The following is a 23002-nucleotide window of genomic DNA, read 5'->3' as shown; positions in this document are numbered from 1 at the left end:
CCCTCCTCCTACTCAAAGACACCTTAATCCCAGCCATAAAGTGATATTGGGCTTCTTCAGCCTAGAATTGCTTGATCTGGGAAAAACAAGCCAGCATACTGTGAACAGACTCAAGTAGCCCTGTGAATAAACCTGTGTGACAGATAGGAGGGCTACCTTGGAACTGGGTCCTCTAATCTGTCAAGGCTTTAGATGACTAAAGCTGAGTTGACACCTTGATTTCAACTTCATCAGAGACCCTGAGGCAGAACCACCAGCTAAGCAACCTTTCCACTCGTGATCCACAGAAACTGTACAAGGTAACTGTGTTTTAAGATGCTCAGTTTTGAGTTGGTTAATTTGTTATGGAGCATTAGATAATAATTCACAACTCATTCTACATTGTTGGCTGAGGCTGATTTGAGTTGCATTTCTATCACTTTCAATCAAAGAAATTCTGAACAAAACACCTTCTGTACCAGAATCACTTGGAATAGGTTTTGGGCATATGAAGTTTTTTGAAGTTCTACAGATAAACATTATGGGCAACCCAGTTAAAAACCTCTGTTTTATTGGGAAGAATAAATATTTAACATGCAATTATAACCCACTGGCTTCATGTCAGCTAAACTGCCTTCCTCCTTCTATGAGGTATTGTGAGGGTTAGGACCTACTTTTGGATCCATGGAAACTCAGGTAGATTTCTCCAACATTAGGAGAATCTGAGGGTTTTTTTATTTTCTCTCTTTTCTATCACTAATGTAGAAATGAGAAAGATAATCTTCACCACTTTCCTCTTTTCCATCTTGGCTTCATGGTTCCAGAGCCAATTTATATGAAATACTCCTGGCCATGGAACAATTTTCAATGGCTCCCATCACATTCTGTTGCCTACCGTGCGCCTGACTCAGGCATACCAACTCTTAAAATGCAATATTCCACAAATATTTGTTAAGTACATATGAAAGTTCCCTCATACCCAGAGAAAATGAGGGCCATGATGAGACACTGACACTTCTCTCTCACTCATAGATACAGACTAAAGATGCTGAATTTCCCAAACTGGGACTTGAAAACAAGAATAAATAAATGGCTGAGATCTCTTTTTCCCTTTCTTTCTGTATCTTTTTGTCACAAACATGAAGACAACCTCTTATAACAGCCACATACCTGCAAATTATTTTTTTTTTAAATCTTATTAGGGAATCTGAATGACAAAGACCTTGGCCATCAACTGATAATGGAGTAAACCACCTACCTGATATCTTAATATCCTGCTAATCATGCTCAGCTCCTCTCTCTCCTCAGTACATTCATGGAAACAACACACTACATCTTATTATTTTACTTCAGAAATGTCACCTTCTGATATTCATCCCCATCCCTACAGTCACAGCCTTTGTTCAAACTACCTTCACATCCTGCCCAGGCTATTACAACAGCCCCTTGACTAGTGCCTTGACAGCAACCTTCCTTCATGCTTGTTCACTTTGCACTAAGCTGCCAGAATTATTTTTCCAAATTATAAATTGTATCATGCCACTCCCTTGATGTAAAACATGCTATTGACATCATCTACCTTTCAGTATGCTACACCAGTCAGGGCCTATCACTTCTGTGGTACAATTGCTAAAATTGCAGAGCCTTGACCTAAACATGAGATAAGCCCAATTGAGGGCCGTTTTGTAAAATTAGCAGTATTTTTCTCGAGTGTCAAGATCATGACAGTAAAAGAAAGACAGAGGAGCTGTGACAGACTGGAGAAGACCAAGGAGACATGATGAGTAAATGCACTGCCACATCCTGGAATGGATTCTGGATCAGTGGAAGGACATTAGTGGAAAAACCGATGAAATACAAATAAATTTTGTAGTTAAGGCTACTGTACCAACTTCATAGTTTTGATCATTGTACTTGAGTTAAGCAAGATGTTAATGTCAGAAGCAGCTGGGCGAAGAGAATGTGAAAAATCTCTTTACCACTCTTGTAACTCTCTGTACAAAGTAAAAAAGTATTTCAAATGGTAGATGGAAAAGAGACCAGAAAAAAAAAATCATGAGCTATCACAACAAATTCCAATCAATTACATAAGTGTAGCAGAGAGAGTGAGAGGGATAGATGGAAGAAGAAAAGAAAGACATAGACAGAAAATGAATGTGTTGGCAGGTACCATGGGATGAAATGTGAACTTACAGGATCTCTCACTAGTGCTTCACATATTCATATAGAATGAACATCCCACAGTATTAAATGTGGTTCACCCTTTAGAAAATACAAGCCCTAAATGTAAGCCAGTAACTGCATCTGGTGCTCAGCTGAAGAAACAGTGATTTGTTCCAGTACAGAGGAAAAACTGAATGTGCTGATTTATTGAATGTGGCAGAGAATGTCTCCCAATTTCCATCTGGCCCTATTTATTTAGCAATAAAAATCCTACTTTCCATACTGGAGCATTGTCACCCAGCTAAAAGAAATTTAAGAGATTACTTATTTGGGAAAGAGTATAATGTGGGCTTGGTGTCATTCACATAGAACAAAATCAGATATAGCTGTGTGACCTCAAGCGAGTCGTTATCCATGTTGGAGCTTAGTCATGTTGTCTATAAAATGGAGATAATGATAAACTTATTTTATATATTTGTTGTGAAGACTGGAGTTCCTGTTGTGGCTCAGCAGATTAAGAACCCGACGGAGTGTCCATGAAGATGTGGCTTCAATCCCTGGCCTTGATCAGTGGGTTAAGGATACAGCATTGCTGCAAGCTGCAGCTTAGGTCAAAGATGTAGCTCAGATCTAGTGTTGCTGTGTCTGTGGTGTAGGTCAGCAGCTGCAGCTCCAATTTGACCCTTGGCATGGGAACTTCCACATGCAAGTGCAGCCATAAAAATAAATAAATTTGCTGTAAAGATTAAATTTTTAATCCATACAAATGCTTTACATTTAGCATAGTAATCTGACACATGATATGTGTTCATTAAATATTAGTTATTATTTAAATTTGTTTTTATTTGTTATTTGGAGAAAATGTCTAAAATTTGTAGCAGTGGAAGGTTAGTGGCAAGACATTCAGGTAGAACTCCAGTTGCATGCTCCATTAATCCAGAAGTCAATAGTTTTTATTTTATTTATTTTTTTGGCTGTGCCTGCAGCATGTGGAAGTTCCCAGGCCAGGGATCAAACCTGTGCCACAGCAGTAACCTAATCCATTGCAGTGACAACACCAGAGCTGTAACCTGCTTCCCATGAGGGAACTCAGTCAATAGTTTTTAAGTTATAAGCTGGTGCTTAGCTTTCTTTTTCCATTCTAGACATTACTTCTGTGGGAATTCTCACAATCTCTAATTCTCTCCATCAAATCATTGAATCTCTTCAGCTTCCTAAAATGAAGAATCCATCCACTGATCTAGTGATCAGAGAAGGTAAGCTAGAAGGGAAGATGACCCTCTTTGCCTCTCTTTGCTAATGTGAGTCCCATCCTCCATCAAGAGATAGATTCACCTCATGTACTTTTCTTCTTTCCTTTCCCTTTCTCTTCCATCTGCCTATAAATAATTTTTACCCTCGATCAAATAGTCCTAATTACTAAGATATATAAATATGCTTTAATGTTTAAGCAGATGAAATTTATGAGAATTTCAGAATTCTTATTTATATGTACACATATACATCTTCTTTATCCATTCATCCTTTGAAGGTCAATTAGGTTGTTTCCATGTCTTGGCTATTGTGACTAATGCTGCAGTGAACATGGGAGTGCAGATCTCTCTCAGATATTGTTTTCATTTCCTTTGGGGCAGTGGCAGGGGGCGGGGAGTGCAATATTTCAGCTGTATTAGGATACTGTTAAAAGTTGCCTTAAAAAAAAAAAAAGAATATCTACATTCTAAAAATGTGTGTTTTCAATCTGAGGGCGAAAAATAAGCACTCAATTGCTAACAAGCAGTGCTGAATTATATAAACTAAATGTGAACTAGGGTATCAGCAAGAAAATATCTGATGAGAAAATTTTGTGATTATACAAAAACATCATGTGACAAATTATGACCATTGGACTTCTTATGCTTATTTTACCATTTAATACTTTCACATGGAATCACATATGATGGTGGAGATGGGTACTTTAATCTTTCTGTACTTAGGCTTTCTAGCAGTCTTTATCCAGGCTACTGAACGAAACCATAGGATAAGAGAGAAGGATCGGGCCAAGGGCATTTGGAGAAGGAGAAACCCACTGTCCTTATAAATTTCTTTTTTTTTTTTTTTTGTCTTTTTGTCTTTTGTCTTTTGTTGTTGTTGCTATTTCTTGGGCCGCTCCCGCGGCATATGGAGGTTCCCAGGCTAGGAGTTGAATCGGAGCTGTAGCCACCGGCCTACACCAGAGCCACAGCAACGCGGGATCCGAGCCGCGTCTGCAACCTACACCACAGCTCATGGCAACGCCGGATCGTTAACCCACTGAGCAAGGCCAGGGACCGAACCCGCAACCTCATGGTTCCTAGTCGGATTTGTTAACCACTGCGCCACGACAGGAACTCCTTTATAAATTTCTATTAGTAATATCTTTGTAATTCTAGCTGCAACATTTGTCATCTCTTTTGATTCTTTTCTTTATTCATCCCCTGCATTTAATTTAGTCTTTTCTTCCTTGGAAAATAATATCTAGATTTACCTTAATTTCTTCCCTTCATTATAACTGTCTAGCATATATCTTTATCATGCCATTTCAGGATTATTTGAACAATCTCTTTATCTGGTCTTCCTAACAACAGTTTAGCCATTGGCTCTTGTCTGATTAATTGTTCTGCACTTTTATGATATCGCTCTACTGCTTCAGAATCCAAAAGGAACCTCCACTGCCTAGTGACTCATTGAATCTCTTCTGTTTGATTTGGAAAAGTTCTAATAACTTTATACCACATGAATTATTAAAATTTGTTTTATACCATGACACTTTGGTCACAGCAGTCACTTCAATAAGGAGCACATGAACCAACTGGTCCAGTGCAGGTCTTGCCTGGACCTCCAGTCAGAACTTTTAGCAAAACGCAGTGTTTGACAAGGCCAAGAAACAGCAAATGATAGGTTCCCGATGGTATATTTGAGCTTCTAGATCTATCTATGCCTGATCTCTTTGGCAATAAGAAACAATTAAACCCTCCCCCCCTTTTTTTTCCATTTTGACTTAAGCCAGTTTGAGTTAGGTTGCAAAGAGTATTCCCACTCTTTGCCTCTTCAAGTTGGAAATGTATCCTTTAAAGATCTAGCTGACTGTCTCTGCTCTAGCCAATTCTCCCTTGGTCTGCTTTTGTGTTCTATTTAGGCCCCCAGGAAGTTGGATGATGCTCACCTGCACTGGTGAGGTCAGTCTCCTTTATTCAGTCTGCTTATTCAAATGCTAATGTCATCCAGAGACAATCTCACAGACACATTCACAAATAATATTTTTACATGCTATCTAGGCATTTCCTTGCCCCATCAAGTTGACACATAAAAACAACCATCACAGGAATGCAATGTCAGGCAATGCTAAGTACTCTGAAGAAAACGAAAAATCGTTAAGGAGTTGGAGAGTACATGGAAAAAAAAAAAGATGCCTTCTAATAAAAAATAAATTGTGATATGTCCATTCAAGGAATACCTCATAGTATGGAAATAAAGAGACTATAGCTTTACACAACATGGATAAAACCTTAAAACATAATATTGAATAAAAGAAGCAAGTCATAATGTTATGATAAAACAATGGATCAAATCCAAAGTATGGGATAGTCTATAGGTCAAATGATCTAGCTTTCTCAAAAAAATAAACAAAACAAAACAAAAAACCCCAAAACAATGGCTTGATAAAAAGAAAGGAAAGAGGGGAAGTAGGGACCTTTGAGGAATACAAGAGATATAGTAGGCATAATGTTCTTAACTAGGGAGTTCCCTTTGTGGCTCAGTGGAAACAGATCCAACCAGTACCCATGAGGATGGGGGTTCAATCCCTGGCCCCGCTCAGTGGGTTAACGATCTGGTGTTGCTGTGAGCTCTGGTGTAGGTCGCAGACACGGCTCGGATCTGGCACTGCTGTGGCTGTGGTGTAGGCTGGCAGCTGTAGCTCTCATTGGACCCCTAGCCTGGGAACTTTCATATGCCAAGGGTGCAGCACCCCCCCAAAAGAAAAAAATTAAATTAAATTAAAACCTTATTAAAAAGATGTCCATGATAACAAATTTATTATCATTATTATTGATAGATATAATAATGGCATGATACTTGTCCTTAAAAAATTCCTCTTAGATATGCACACTAAAGTATGTATGAGAAAAATAAAAATCTCTGGGAATTGCTTTGAAAGACCCCTGCAAAAACTTGGGAACAAATAATCAACAAGGCGAGGTTAAATAAAACAAGATTAGTAAACTGTTGATAATTTCTGAAACTGGATGAATGGTTATAATACAAAGGACTCCTCATGATATTGTTTCTACTTTTATTTAAGTTTGAAAATTTCCTAATTCAAATGTTTTTAATGAGAAAAGTATTTAAGTATTTAGGAACTTTTTCTGGGCTTTAATGTAAAAAATGTGTCTGTAAGAATAAACAGCAATTACAAGCTTACATATTATTTTGAGGGCTTTTTCTTTTGGCATAACTGTAGATTCATATGCAGTTTTAAGAAATAATTCAGACAAATCACATATACTCTTCACCCTAGTGACAATGTCTTGCATAACTGTAGTATAATGTCACAATCAGGAAGGTGACATTGATACAATCAGTCAATCTTATTCAGATTTGATATGTATTCATTCATGTGTGTGTGGCATGTATGTTAATTTCTATGCAATTTTATGCACCAAAATCAACATACAAAACAATCTTCTTACACAAGTTTCCCTTGTGCTACCCTTTTATAGTCACAGATACCCCTCTTTCAACCATTACCCCCAACCTCTGGCAGCCACTAAATCTGTTCTCTACCTCTATAATTTTGTTATTTCAAGACAATATATAATCCAAAGAGGAATGGATAAAGAAGATGTGGTATATATATATACCACAGAATATTACTTAGCCATAAAAAAGAATGATATAATGGCATTTTGTAGCAACATGGATGGACCTAGAAATTATCACACTAAGTGAAGTTAATCAGACAGTGCGAGACAAACACCATATTATATTACTTACATGTGAAATCTAAAAAATGGATACAAATGTACTTATTTGCAGAACAGAAACAGATTCACAGACTGAAAACCTTATAGTTACCAAAGGGGCAGGTTGTGGGGAGAGCGGGGTGGACAGGAGGTTTGGGATGGAAGTATTCTAAAATTAGGTTGGGATGATGGTTGTACAACTATAAATATAATAAAATTCATTGAATTACTTTTCTTTTTCTTTTCTTTTTTTGTTGTTGTTTGTCTTCTTAGGGCCACACCCTCAGCATATGGAGGCTCCCAGGCCAGGGATCCAATCAGAGCTGCAGCCACCGGCCTATGCCACAGCCACAGGAAGGCCAGATCTGAGCTGCATCTGTGACCTACATCACAGCTCATGGCAACACTGGATCCTTAACCCATTGAACGAGGCCAGGGATTGAACCCGTATCCTCATGGATACTAATCGGTTTTGTTGACCGCTGAGCTGCAAGGGGAACTCCTCATTGAATTATTTAAAAAAAATGTATATAAATGGAATTATATAGCATGTAATCCTTTGAGATTCCCTCCTCCACATTTAGCATAATTGAGATTCCTCTCCATTATCAGGTATATACATAGTTCATTCTTTTTTTCTACTGCTTGGTAGTATCCCATGTTTGTCTAATCATTCATCTACTGAAGGACATTTGGGCTGGTTCCAATTTTTGGCTTTTACAAATAAACTTGCTATAAAGTTTCATGTATAGGATTTTGTGTGAATACATGTTTTCATTTCTCTGGGATAAACGTCCAAGTGTGTTGGACAGGTTGTATGGTATACATATATTCAGTTTTGTAAGAACAGTGACTATTTCTACCGTGACTGTAGCATTTTACATTCCTATGAGCAATGTATGAAGGTATGAATGTGTGAGCTTTAGCTTCTTTTTTTTTTTTTTTTTTTTTTTTTTTTTTTTTTGTCTTTTGTCTTTTTGTTGTTGTTGCTATTTCTTGGGCTGCTCCTGCGGCATATGGAGGTTCCCAGGCTAGGGGTTGAATCGGAGCTGTAGCTGCCAGCCTACGCCAGAGCCACAGCAACGCGGGATCTGAGCCGCGTCTGCAACCTACATCACAGCTCACCGCAACGCCGGATCGTTAACCCACTGAGCAAGGGCAGGGATCGAACCCGCCACCTCATGGTTCCTAGTCGGATTCGCTAACCACTGCGCCACGACGGGAACTCCAGCTTTAGCTTCTTAACTAACAGTTATTCAGAATAACTTAAGAAAGCTTGATGGTGTGTTTTGGTTATGATTCTTGGAGATTAACTGACCTCTTGATGAAAATATTCCAAAGCTTTCAGCCCAAGGGCCTCTGTTGTTTGGGAAGATTTCTATAGGAGAAACTCATTGCAAGAAGTTAGAAGAGGAAGTCCTAAACAGAAGTTTTTGAAGAGAAGGTCAAATGTATCCTAAAGAGATCCAAAAGGAGGAGAGCAAACATCAAGTTGATATACTAGGCATTTCTCACTCTTTATTTCATTTATTTTTCCCAGCCTCCCTGTGGGAAGGGAGGTATTATATCCATTTTAGAAATGATACAATGGAGACCTCAAGCGACTTTTTAAACAGGTCACACTTAGTAACTGGCAAAGTGAAAATGAGAAGTCCATGTTTCCACTAGCTTCTAGCTGCCCTTAGCTCAGTGCAAGAGAAATTGGAGGCAATCAACGTATTTCTTGGAAAGAGTGAATGAATAAATGTACTTCAGCTCTGCTATTTATATGTGTCTGGGCAAGACAATTAATTTCTCTGAATCTGTTTCTTTATTCATTAAAGAAAGATAACAATGTTTCCTTCACAGAGTTGAGGTAAGAAACAAAAAAAGGGTAATAGAGAAAAACAATTAAAAATATAAAATATTAAATAAAATGTTACATAGCATGATATATGTCACCAGTTAGGACATGTATAATTTGTGTGTGCATATGAAAACAGTATTGGTAACAGTTAATATTATAAGAATTTATACATAACTTTCAAACACCAGACTCTAAGAAAGGAGGTACTGGACAGAAAATTTGGAATTACAGGCAAGGAATTGATATATTGTGTCTAGAAGGGGGATATGGGTCCTAAGAGCAGGTTAAAGAAACTTTATATTTGTAATCCTTTGTAATTTCCTTTTGAATTTTGAACCATATATTACTGCATTACTCTTCAAAAAAACAGACCTTAAGCTTCGTAAAGTATAAAAATGTAACATTAACATAGAATAACCACAGTTATTTTTCTTTAGCCTTGCCTTTATTTCAATTTATTTAACTTATGAAAATGAAGCTACTTCTTTTTCAATATCATTATATGTTTTTAACAGCATTTGTGGCTCCTGGACAAGTTTAACTCTCCTGAATAAAACCTTTCTTCTTTTGCTCTTATTTGAAAGACTAATTTGCTGGGGGTTTATTAAATTGAGTGGAATGAGTTATTTCCTAAGAATAACATTGAATGAAGGTAGGACAGCTGTTTTATCCGTGAGCCCAGAGAGAAATGGGGTAAAAAGTGAATGTAGGTGACGAAAAGGAAGTGGTTAAGTCCAGCATTGCTATGGGCCACCATTAGATATTAGTGCTGCACCGCATTACTGCTCCTGTGCGCAACTAGCAGATAGAGTTAGGTTCCTGCATTTCCCCGATCTGCTGCCACCACCAGTCCAGGGTTGGATTAGGACTTTCGAAGGTCCCTAAACACCAAAAAGATGATGGGGTCCTTCTCTCTTTACACAATTAGGAATAGAAATTCACTTAGGAAATTAATTAAAACAAATTAGGGTGAATGCAAGAACTTCCTTCAGACTTTCTGAAATAAAAGTTCCGAATAAATTCATCAAAGCTAATTTTTTTTTTCTGCTTTCGCTCTTCTGCTAATATGCTAGCCTTAGTTCAGCGGCCCATTTCTTCATTCAGCTCTTGGAGGCTCTTAAACCCGAACCAGGCGGGGGCTCGCAGGTGCCAATCCCAACCCACCAATAACCTCCTCCTTCGCTCCACCCACCTGGCCCTGAGTTCCCCCCCCCCGCCTCGGCCCAGAGCCCCGCCCACCTCACGCATCGTCGTGTCGTCAGCGCGCCTTCGCCGAAGCCGGACAGCAAATGAGCGCAGGTGGCTGCGGCCCTTCGGCGTACTCACGGATGCGCATGCGCGCTTGTTCCGGGCGTTCTGAAGACCTGGCGGAGCCCGGCGCGGACGGAGGCCTGAGGGCGGCGGGGGTGGAGCGCATCGCGAGCTGGGGGCATGTCCGCGGCGGGCGCCGTCTAGAGGAAGGCCGAGCAGCCGCCACCACGCTTTCAGTCGCGGCGAGACGCAAGCGAGCCAGGCCGAGGGCCGAGGCGGCGATGCAGCGACGGCGGCGCCCTCCGCCGCCTGCCTCTCAGCTGCCGGAGGGCTGTGGGGGAGGCGGCTGCGGCCGCGGGGGAGGCAACGGGAGCGAGGAGGTGGAGGTGCAGTTCTCCGCCGGGCGTTTGGGCTCCGCCGTGGCGGTTTCGGCGGCGGCGGCGGTCGTGCACAGTACCGAGGAAGAGGAGGAGAGGCTAGAGCGTGAGCACTTCTGGAAGATCATTAATGCCTTCCGCTACTACGGGTAAGGAGCCTGTGGCGGACCCCGGCTCAGCCCGTCGGGGCGCCAGCTGCTTGCTGCGGACCAGCCGGCAGCGTGGCGCCCGCTGCGCTCACCCGGTTGCCACCACGCCTCCGGGGCGTCGGAACCGCGCTGCCTGAGCTGACCTCTGGGCCCCGGAGTCTCCTCTCATCACCTTAGCCCCTCCGGGACCTGCACACCCGCGTGTCTGTCGCGTCGTCTGCCGCTCAGCCCCTTGTCTTCTGACCTCAGGATCAGATTAGCCCTCATGCCATCCATCTCTTGTTAAAGGTTTGGCATTGAGGCCGGTGGGGGTGACCAGAAAAGTGTTGTAAGGAATTTCAGATAGAAGGAGGTAAAGTCTTCCAGTGCTGGGCATGATTTGTATGTGTTGTCCATGTCCTCCAAACTGACCAAACGGAGAGCCCAAGTTCACCTACACGTGGGATGCCGTAGGACGTTTTTTTCCAAACTGTTGCCAGTTCTTATGAGAGCAGCATTAATACTTCGACCCCATCCCCCTTTGGCGGCATGAACGCAAGGCATTTTTGTGGTGAGCGAGTGAAGGAGGCCACTCAATGTCTTTAACTTGTGGGTGAAATTAAGGTCGGAGATAGGCCAGATGTTCTAAAATTTGCTCATTTTTAAGGAGGGAAATGAGAGAAAGCACTGTAGGAGCCACTTTTATTCTGCAAATATGTATCGAATTCTCATTGTGGGTTGGGCAACAGTGGTAGGACTTTTAAACTTACTTATTTCCACTTTTCTTCTAGATACATCTTAAAATAGCTTAGTCACAAAACTATAATTCCAAGATCTAAAAGGAGCTTTAAACAACTAGATTTTCAGGTAAATAAAACACTTTTTTTTTTTAATTCGTGTAGGAGATGAGCCCACTGATGACTGTTCTGAATCTGCAGTTGGAATCAGATAGATGTGATCTCCTACTCAAGTAAAACTGTTCCCTTAGATGGGCTCCTGCTGTGCTTTATGCAAATTTTTTATATTGCTTGACTGACCTCCCCAAGGGCAGGATTGAGCCTTATTTGTTTTTATGTCACTACAGCTTGGCATGTTGTTGGAGCTCTATTTTTAACAAATAAGACAGTAGCAAAGAAGTACACTTGTCATTCTGTTTGTCAATTTGTGACTAATGGCTAAGCTATTTTGTTACTATTTTGAATTTAAAAAATTGCTTAATAAAAGCTTAAAATTATTTAGATTTAGGAGTTCCCGTTGTGGCTCAGCAGTTAACGAATCCGACTAGGAACCATGAGGTTGTGGGTTCGATCCCTGGCCTTGCTCAGCGGGTTAACAATATGGCTTGCTGTGAGCTGTGGTGTAGGTTGTAGACACAGCTCGGATCTGGCATTGCTGTGGCTCTGGCGTAGGCTGGTGGCTACAGTTCCGATTAGACCCCTAGTCTGGGAACTCCATGTGCCGCAGGAGCGGCCCTATGAAAGCCAAGAAGAAAAAAAAATTAAAATTATTTAAATTCGGATTACATATGTGACATGAATTTTTGAAATGGAAAGCTGATGAAGTAATTTACTAATTAAACCCAGGCATAATAACCATGGACTGCATTACTTATGCAGCTCAAAAGCCTATTTGTAGTATGGGGATTTTATTTAGTATTAACAGATGGAGGAAGACAGATAACCAGAGAATTTGTTACAGGTACTGTGCCTGGAAGAATCAGATAGAGGGAATGGCAGAAATTGACATTAGATAGCTAAGAGTGGTAGGTTCAGAAAAGTCTGGTACATTTACTGTTGAAAAATCTAGAAAGAATATTGGGAGATATCTTAGAACTATAATGGAGTCAATTAGTTGAAATGTAGTCTGTACCCAGTTCTTGAAGTTTATCATGGTGCAGAGGAAACGAATCCAAGTAGGAACAGTGTGGTTGCGGGTTCTATTGCTGGCCTTGCTCAGTGGGTTAAGGATCTATGAGCTGTAGTGTAGGTCACAGACACAGCTGGATCTGGCGTGCTGTGGCTGTGGCCTAGGCCGGCAGCTGTAGCGCCGATTTGACCCCTAGCTTGGGAACCTCCATGTGCCGGCTGCTGGTGTGGCCATAAAAAGCAAAAAGGCAAAAAAAAAAAAAAGCTTTTTAGAAACATCCTTAAAGGAATAGGAGTACGGAAAGGATTGTGCACAAAATTCTTGGATACAGAAAACACTGTATTATTACATTCCAACATTTTATGATCTAGACCTGCGTTATCCAGTACCATAGCCACTAATGACATATGGTTGAATTTAAATTAATTAAAATTTAATAAATTTTAAAATTCCCATCCTCAGTCTCACTAACCACATTTCAAGTGCTCAGTAGCCACATGTGGCTTTGCAGATGTAAGATTTCCCATCATTCTAGTAAATTCTTGTGGATAGTTGTATTCTATACGTTTAACAGAAACTTCCAAACTTTGGAGAGTTTGGTTTTACTGCTCACTGTCTTTTAGTCAACACATTGGAGATTCAGATGAAAGTCATAAGGCAAGAAATGTATTTTGATTAATATTTTCTCTTTCCAATGGCTTCCAATTTTGTGCTGCCCGTAGGTTTTGCTTAGATGACATATTTGGACTAAGGTAAAAATGGATCATAGCATTGTACTGAATAGTAAAAAAAAGTCTAAAAATGTCACTTCTGTTATGAATGAACTGACTCAGAAAATACTATATTTGAAAAATCAAAGGTCTTGTCAGAAATGTTCTACTTTTAAAAATAGCATGTAGGTGAGATTTTAAAAATTGAGCTGTTGTGCTCATCTTTACAGGTGAGGGGATAGCATATAAACAGGTGAGCAACTTGCTTGGGGCTATACAACCGAAATGTGTTAGAGTCTGGCCTAAAATCCAAAATTATTATTATTATCATTATTATTTTTAGATCCAAAATTATTTACTCAGATTTTACCCTGCATTATTAAGCAGTGATCGTAGTAAGACACTTTCAATCCTGGGTATTTAATAAATATTTAAAATGGATTGAGACCAACTTTCCTTTTGAAAAGATACTCTTCTCTCCTTGGAATTCTGGAATACTTCAGCTGGTTCAAAGGAGTGGGTCTCTGACCTTAGCTCTTAGCTCAGATCTAGCACTGGACCCGCTCTTAGGAAAGGTAACTGAGTCGTAGTTTGGGTCACTGCTGAGACCATCCCTTCTAGAGAGAGCTGAAGGTAGAGATACCCTTGAGAAAACATGGCTGCTGACTCTAGTTTTTCCTGTTGGCCGCCAGAGGATGTGGCTCTTAATGTTGACTGGGTTCACAACCAAGGAGAGTCTGAAGGTTGTAAAACATTCCTTTAAAGCAGGGTTGGCAAACTTTCTTTAAAGAGCTAGCAATGAATATTTTAAGCTCTGAGAGCTAAGTGGTCTCAGTTAAAACTGTTCAGGCTCTGCCCTTGTTTGAAAACAACCACAGGTAGTCTGTAAAGGAATGAGTATAGCTGTGTTCCAGTAGAACTCTCTATGAAAACAGCCCAAGTATTCAGGAGGTCATAATTTTCCCACTGCCTTCTTAAAGTACATGGATGATGTAAGCATTTACTGAATAGTGAAATTAGCCCCAATTATAGTAAGAATTAGGCTCCTCTCAACGTTGATAAGACATCACTTATTTCAAGGGGTATGTAGATTATGTTACTTACAACTTTGCCTGCATTAAGTAACCAACGGTTAAGAGATATGTTGTAGCTCATCTTGCTCTGTGTAGTTCTATCACTTATATGGAATTGACAGCAGGTATGTGTAGGCTCTGCTGACCAATCCATAACTTACTCAGCTTCCCTGCATTAATGGAAATAAGTAGCCTCCAAGGAGAACCAAAAGTGGTGCCTAGGGAGCATAACTGAACCTTTATTGATTGCTTTTGCATATGCTGAAATACGGAGTTTAAATAGTGACAAAGATAAGATTTGTATTTTAGGAGTTCCCGTCGTGGCTAAGTGGTTAATGAATCCGACTAGGAACCATGAGATTCGATCCCTGGCCTTGCTCATCGGGTTGAAGATCTGGTGTTACCATGAGCTGTGGTGTAGGTCTCAGATGCGGCTTGGATCCCGAGTTGCTATGGCCCTGGCGTAGGCCAGTGGCTACAGCTCAGATTTGACCCCTAGCCTGGCAACCTCCATATGCTGCAGGTGCGGCCCCAGAAAAGGCAAAAAGATGAAAAAAAAAAAAAAAGATTTGTATTTTAGAAAAATTTATCTGATTGGAGGTGAAAGAGAGTTAGGCTAGAGATAGCATATTTAGGTAGCATGCCTCTCAGTTTATCTTTTTTTACCCCCTTTTTTGGTAAGATTTTTTTTTTCTATTATAGTTGAATTACAATGTTCTGTCAATTACTGCTGTACAGCAGAGTGACCCAGTCTCTCTCTCTCTCACACACACACACACGTTTTTTTCCCCCTCACTTTATCTTCCATCATTTTCCATTACAAGTGACTAGATACAGTCCCTGTGCTATACATCACATCTCATTGCTTATCCACTCCAAATGCAATAGTTCGCATCTACTAACCCCAAACTCCCAGTCCATCCCACTCCCTCCCACAGTTTATCTTTGGGAGACACAGGGAAGGCCTGAGGTAGAGCATTGGAGGAAGGATAATTTGCAGATAGTTTTGTGAGGTAGACTCTAAAGAATTTTAGGCTTGGAGTTCCCGTCGTGGCGCAGTGGTTAACGAATCCAACTAGGAACCATGAGGTTGCGGGTTTGGTCCCTGCCCTTGCTCAGTGGGTTAACGATCCGGCGTTGCCGTGAGCTGTGGTGTAGGTCGCAGACGCGGCTCGGATCCCGCGTTGCTGTGGCTCTGGCGTAGGCTGGAGTCTACAGCTCTGATTCAACCCCTAGCCTGGGAACCTCCATATGCCGCGGTAGCGGCCCAAGAAATAGCAACAACAACAACAAAAAGACAAAAGAAAAAAAAAAAAAAAAAAAAAAAAAAAAAAAAGAATTTTAGGCTTGATTGTGCAGGCTATAAGAAGAGGCATTTTAGGATGACTCATTAATTTCTAACTTGAGTGGATGTATGTTGTACCATTCATTAACATCGGCCACGTGGGAAGAAGTGCAGGGTGGGTTTTTTTGTTTGTTTTTGTTTTTGTGGGATAGATGCTAAGTTCAACGTGGAAATACTGAGTTTTGAGGTGTGGTTAGAGGGAAGTTGTGGGGGCTCCAGTGCCCAGGAACACTAGGAAAGAATTACCTTGAGACTGTTGAACCTGTTGATAGTAAAATGTAAGCTGCGCACCTCTGCTCTTGTGGACTTCTTTAGCCTAATACTCCAGGAATGTGAATAGATAAAGTCTTTCTGAAAATCACTTTGTATCAAGATCCTTCAAAATACTTGTCTTTTCTGACTTGGTAATTCTTTGGAATTAGCATGGTGATTTTTTTCCCCTAAAATAGAGAGAGATTTTTTAACACAGAAAGTTCATTATATAGATGAGTGTTTGGGAAATAGCTAAGTAAATTTTTGTTGCGTAGATGGGATGATAAACAGTCATTATAGTCATTTGTCAAATGGTGATTTTTTTCTTTTTTTTTTTTTTTTTTTTTTGAGAACTTTCTCCTGACCTGGGAAAATTCTTTTGATAAGGATGAAGAATTGCAAGTGCTTCTAAAACTTTAACATGCCTGTGAATCTTTTGGAGTCTCGTTAAGAGGCAGATTACAGTTCGGCAGATGTTGCATGGGACCTTAGATTCTCCCTTCCTAACCACTTCCAAGTGTTCTGCTGTGGTCTGTACCACATTTTGACTAGAAAGGTGTTAGATGACTTTGTGTTAGATAACAACAATAAAACAGAACTATGCCAAAAAATTAGAAATGGTTGCCTCTAAAAGAGGAATAATTAGGAGCTCTTTTTGCCCCGGAGTACTTTTTAAAATTTTTCTTATTTTCGCTGTGTACACATTAGTTATGTAAATTAGATATACCTCCTATGTTTGAGTACTGACTGTGTTTTAGGCAATGGGCTTTAAAAGTGCTTGTAAATTAGTTACATTTTCAATGAAATCCATTACGTAGGCAGAGGAGTATAATGGTACCTCTCTCATGGTGATACTTTGTTTTGTTTTGTTTGTGTTTTTTTGTTTGTTTGTTTGTTTGTTGCCCCACCTGTGAACCCATGCCACAGCTGTGACCCAAGGTGCTGCAGTGACAAAGCCAGATCCTTAACCCACTAAGCCACAAGGGAACTCCCCTCATGGGGTTTTATGGGGATTTTTCAGAATAATTCATGTTAAGTGACTTGGTTTAGTAAGCCTGGCATTTATTAAATCTCAATAAATCATAGCTTCTATAATCATATATCATCACTGTTGTTATGTATTACCTTGTTTTTGTGTATGCGACAGTTGAGGCACAGAAAGAGGAAATAACTTGCCCAAGAGTCACATAGCAAACAGGTAGCATCACCTGGATTTAAATTTCAGATCTTTTAGACTCCAGAGCTTGCTGTTAAACTGTCTCCAGGGGATGAAAAAGAAAACATTAATGCAGCCACTGCCAACTGGCTTTCATATTATCACCAGCCACACCCAGAATACCACCACACACAAGCTTCTAAAAGTGCGGCTTCTTTAAGTATGACTGTTCGTAAACTAGACAGTAATTTGACAGATAAAAATGAGAGAATTATTTGGATGAATAGAGAGATTAAGGCAACCAAAAGAGAAAGAATAGTTATTCCCATTTAATACTGAGTAAATGCAAAAAAAGAAAAAAAATTGAGTGAATGCTGAAGATCATTTAAAAGAAACATATGCATTTATGCATTTGTTTGTATATTTAAAATATAAAGAATGATGTAGTGAACACTTATCACTCAGTTTTTAAAGAGAACATTATTTTACCCTTTTCTCCTCAAAGGACATCACTTTGCAGAGTTTTCATTTCCATGCTTTCCTTGTAGTTTTTCTACATATGTTCAGTCTGTGCAATATATCATTTTTATAGAAGATAGAATTGTACATTATGTGTTTTTATGCAACTTGTTTTTAAACAAATATTTTGTTCCTTTATCCATGTCATTGTGTGTAGCTGTTTTTATTAATATTTAACTGTATTTTATTGTATAACTATACTGTATTTTCTTCATTCAGTCTACTGGTGATGGACTTTTGGCTTGTTTCCAGGTTTCTTTTTTTTTTTTTTTTTTTGTCTTTTTGCCGTTTCGTGGGCCACTCCCGTGGCATATGGAGATTCCCAGGCTAGGGGTCCAATCAGAGCTGTAGCTGCCGGCCTATGCCAGAGACGCAGCAACACGGGATCCGAGCCACATCTGCAACCTACACCACAGCTCACGGCAACGCCAGATCCTTAACCCACTGAGCAAGGCCAGGGATCGAACCCGCAACCTCATGGTTCCTAGTCGGATTTGTTAACCACTGAGCCATGACGGGAACTCCTGTTTGTTATTTTTTTTATAATGCTATGATAAGGATTATTCATGTGTCGTACCCATTTATAAGAATTTATTGAGTATGTGTCTAGTAGTATAATTGCTAGGCCACAGAAAGGGTGCATATTAAACTTTACTAGGTAATTCTAAATTTTCTGAAGTAGTTGTACTAATTCATGGACCCACCATCAATCAGCATATAAATATTCTCATCCTTTCACATATTTACCAATATTTCCAATAGTCAGGCTTTTAAATTTTGCCAATCTATTGATTGATATAAAGTGACATTTCATTGTGAGTATAATAATTTAACTTTTTAAAAATGATGTTCATTTTCTGAGTTCCTGTCATGGTGCAGCAGAAACAAATCTGACTGGGAACCATGAGGTTGTGGGTTTGATCCCTGGCCTTGCTCAGTGGGTTTAGGATCTAGCATTGCTGTGAGCTGTGGTATAGGTTGTGGTGTAGGTCACAGACGCAGCTCGGCTCGAATCTGGTGTTGCTGTGGCTCTGTTGTAGGCCGACAGCAAGAGCTGTGATTAGACCCCTAGCCTGGGAACCTCCATAAGCCATGGGTGCAGCTCTTAAAAAAAAAAAAAAAAAATGTTCTTTTTAGATTTTATAAATAGGTAATCTTCAAAGTGAGCTTTAGAGTTATCTGAAAACTTGGAGTACAAAGTATGACTATTGTTTAAAAATCTATGGAATTTCAGTTTTTCATTTGTTTATTGCCTTTATAGTACACAAGATCCTTTATGATATTTCAAAAATTCAACTTGGTTGGCTCTTAATAATTTTAAAATACATCTTATGGAATATCTTGTGTATATTCTTTAGAATATCTTGTGAATATTCTAAAATAATTTCAGAGCTGCATTCAGGTACTTGTTGGAGAAATATAAGTTAGTCATCTGGTTTTGCTGAAAATTTTAATTTTGGAAATTGAATTCATAAAAGTAAACTTATTGTGCATTAATCCTCTTTATGTTTACTTTTTTTCTCCCTTGTAATTGGTGCAGGTTTTTAAACTATTTGTCTTTTGTTTGGTTGCTTAGAGAGTTTATAATAAGATGAAAACCACATAAAACTTCCTAAGTTGATATCCTTTAAAAAACCAAAAGTTTGTAAGTGGCAGGGCCAATACCAGCATTGTAAGGGAAAAATTGTACAGCAAGACAACCTTAAAATAAGGTTGGCCTCTGGTGAGAATTCTTTTGCCAATTTAAAAAACACCTTTTATATTTTAGTACCAGCATGCATGAGCGAGTGCACCGAACAGAAAGACAATTTCGATCACTTCCAGCTAATCAACAGAAACTACTTCCTCAGTTTCTTCTTCACTTGGACAAGATCCGGAAATGCATTGATCATAATCAAGAAATACTACTGACCATTGTGAATGATTGCATACATATGTTTGAAAATAAAGAATATGGAGAAGATGTATGTGAAAGTTCATTCTATTTGTTTTTATTTTAGGATTTAAATTGTATATTTGTGGTCTTTATCCTTCTGGATTTGATTTTTATAATTTTGCACGGATCATTTGCTCTGCTTTCAGAATGTTTTCACTTATATGTTCAATCATTTTATTAGGCTTGATAGAACAGTATTCCAGAAGCTGGATATATTCACTGATTTTTTTTTTTTTCCTCTTAAAATACCAAGATAATTGTTAGTGTTTTAAGTACTTTCCACATAGTGTTCTGACTATTATGGCATATGGAGTTAAAGGCTTACATTTTTATAAACAACCTAACTAGGTATGTTAATTTCCCTGGCTAAACATTATTTTCAGAATCTCGTATCTATTGATATTCTTTACTTTAAAAAATTATTTTCCCTTATAAATCTCAAAGACTGGCAGTAATAGAAAGTGAAGTCCCTTTTTTGTATCCACAGGAAAGGTATAGTTGGACCACTTCATTGTGAGCCATCAGTGACCTAGAGGGACTTTTTTTCCTTCTTTTAGAGACAGAATGTTCGTTCTCCATAGCAGCTCATTCCTGGTCCTCTCATGAGTAAAGACTGCTTAATTACATGGTGGTTTCATAATTAATGACCGTAACTTAATTGAGGATAGAAGTGAGACCACCAAACTTTTTTCATCTAGGATCTTAAGCTGCACTTGAACCCTGGTTGAAGTGAGAGACTAGTAATTTACCCATTAAACCATCTATAAAGCCCCTTTGTGGTGTGTTTACTTAACCATATTCGAGATTAATTACTTTCTCAGAAGCTAATTGATTTCTGTTTCTTAAACAGGGGAATGGAAAGATTATGCCAGCATCTACATTTGACATGGATAAATTAAAGTCCACATTGAAACAGTTTGTGAGAGACTGGAGTGAAACTGGAAAAGCAGAAAGGGATGCCTGCTACCAGCCAATCATTAAAGAAATTTTAAAAAATTTTCCAAAAGAGAGATGGTAAATAGTATTTTGTTTTTAACCAATTTCCTTAAGATATGTAAGCACTGAATTTCTCTGAGAGACGTTTCAGTCTTGATTCATTTTTATAGTTTCTGTGTGCCTGTCTTTTTTCATATGTTGGTATGTTGTGTTAAATTTGTTCTTTGATGCTTTGTGTGAGATTGCGATAGATGTTTTGAATAATTATTGCTCTAGCACTATGGGAAATTACTCTAGAAATTAAATAATGAGAAGATTAGATTGAATGTTCATTATTTTAGATGTCTCTTTTTATACTGTGCTTTATGGCAGGGCAGAAAGCTGCAGACTGTTCTATATTTCCTCATTATGACACACTTGTAAGCAACTGAGGGATTTATAGCTCAGAGCAGAGATTCTTAACTTTTTTTTTTTTAATAGGGCTGCACCTGTGGCACATGGAGGTTCCCAGGCTAGGAGTCGAATTAGAGCTATAGCTGCTGGCCTACGCCAGAGCCACAGCAACGCCAGATCCAAGCTGTGTATGCAACCTACACCACAGCTCACGGCAACACTGGATCCTTAACCTGCTGAGCAAGGCTAGGGATTGAACCTCCGTCTCATGGATACCAGTCAGATTCATTTCCACTGAGCCACAGTGGGAACTCCGATTCTTAACTTTTTTATGCCACGAGAACCTTGAACAGTCTGAAGCCCATAGTTTGTCTTTTTAGAATAACATTTGTAAGTGAATAACATAACATACATAGGATTTTAGAGAAACCAGTTATTTTGAAAGATAGGTATCAAAATACTTAAAAAGCAAATTTGTTATATAATGTGCTTTTTATCATGTATCACATTAAAGACTACTGTTCAGTTATTTTGAAAATAACTGAACAGTATATGTTGTTTGAGAATCCCAGTAGCTAATATAAAGTGAAAATACATATGATTTTTATTGGTGATAAAGTCATAGGTACTCCTAAAACTCCTATTTGTTGCCTATATTCATAATTGACAAAAATATCAATTAATGGCTAATGAAATTAAAAATGTAATTTTTTCCCCACCCCCTTTCTAGGTACAATGAATTCTGTCCATAGACCTCTTTGGTCCTTGGGACCCATATTTGGAACCTGACTTAGAGGGTATATATTCAAAGAGAACTACTGGATGGAATTCAGTTTATGATTTAATGGATCTGTGTAGTGGCTTCTTTTCCTTATTTTCTTCCCTTCCTCATTGATTGATATCTTTAAGTATGAATGCATCAGTCTAGAAATATCAGTACAAGTGTGTGTGTCCTTTCTCTCCCTCTTTTTTTGAAAACTTTTTGTTTTGAAATAACTTCAAAATTACAGATAAATTGTATGAGTTGTACATAAAGTGCCCATATATTTTTTAACCTAAATTCACCATAGCATTTTAGATTTTTTTAAATTTCCTTTTCTTACTTCCCTCTCTTCCTCCTTCCCCGCCTTTATGTGTTCGTTTATAGCCATACATATACATGGTTATTATTTAAACCACTTTAGAAATGAGTTTGTGTATATCATGTTTTTTATTCCTTAATACCGATTGAGAAAATTTAACCTCGAATACAGTTTCCTAACCTATGGTCTATATATAAGTTTCATAAATTATCTTGATAATGTCCTTTATAACATTTGTTTTTCTGTACAATCTAGAATCCAACCCAAAATATTGTATAATGTTTAATTCTTTTTTTTTTTTTTTTTTTTTTTTTTTTTTTTAATACAGGGAAGGGATAGATGTGATGGTGGAGGGGCCTGGATCAGGGATGTCTCTGAGAAGCAGACTCTTTTTTTTTTTTTTTTTTTTTTTTTTGTCTTTTGTCTCTCTTTTTTGTTGTTGTTGTTGTTACTATTTCTTGGGCCGCTCCCGCGGCATATGGAGGTTCCCAGGCTAGGGGTCCAATCGGAGCTGTAGCCACCGGCCTACACCAGAGCCACAGCAACGCGGGATCCGAGCCGCGTCTGCAACCTACACCACAGCTCACGGCAACGCCGGATCGTTAACCCACTGAGCAAGGCCAGGGACCGAACCCGCAACCTCATGGTTCCTAGTCGGATTCGTTAACCATTGCGCCACGACGGGAACTCCTATAATGTTTAATTCTAATGTCTTAGTCTTTAATTTGGATACTGGTCTGATTGGTTACCCCTAAGCCACAATGGGAACTCCTTGGTCTCTAACCTGGAACAGTTCCTTGGCCTTTTTTTTTTTTTTCTTTCATGGTATTTACTTTTTTGAAGGATATGACAAAGTTATTTTGTAGAATATTCCTCAGTTTGACATCATCTAATGTTTCTTCATGATTAGGTATAGATTACATATATGTACTCTCTCAAAATAATACGTAATTGTTATTGTATCCTTTTTATGATATCACATTCAGAGAAGTGCAATGTTTGTCAGCC

At 38.9% G+C, this 23002-nt stretch overlaps 2 protein-coding genes across 8 annotated transcripts in view; one reads left to right on the top strand and one right to left on the bottom strand.

Annotated features, from left to right (window-relative positions):
• OSTF1 (osteoclast stimulating factor 1) overlaps window positions 1-23002 on the bottom strand; it is a 144767-nt gene that overhangs the window by 93998 nt on the left and 27767 nt on the right. The gene's annotated exons all lie outside the window — the stretch shown is intronic.
• Window positions 10228-23002, top strand: part of CARNMT1 (carnosine N-methyltransferase 1) — a 37833-nt gene continuing 25058 nt past the window's right edge. The window contains exons 1-4 of one of the 7 annotated variants that reach the window (XR_014822876.1): window positions 10245-10747; window positions 11518-11593; window positions 19416-19611; window positions 20434-20597. Coding sequence is in view for 2 of the 7 variants with exons in the window: in XM_003121964.6 (XP_003122012.6) it covers window positions 10305-10747; window positions 19416-19611; window positions 20434-20597 (803 nt within the window). In the remaining 5 variants the exon portion in view is untranslated. Of the gene's footprint in view, window positions 10748-11517; window positions 11594-19415; window positions 19612-20433; window positions 21031-23002 lie in introns of all 7 variants that reach the window. The other 6 variants (XR_014822879.1, XM_084987975.1, XR_014822873.1 and 3 more) reach the window with 6 other exon arrangements.

This window comes from Sus scrofa, chromosome 1 (assembly GCF_054392235.1).
Source record: "Sus scrofa isolate SSC_HxYL_T2T_F1_AM1 chromosome 1, Sscrofa_HxYL_maternal_Yorkshire_Landrace_v2.0, whole genome shotgun sequence".
In the NCBI taxonomy this organism is placed as follows: Eukaryota; Metazoa; Chordata; class Mammalia; order Artiodactyla; family Suidae; genus Sus; species Sus scrofa.
Note: the sequence above shows the minus strand (reverse complement) of the source record. Positions and strands in the feature narration are given on the sequence as shown.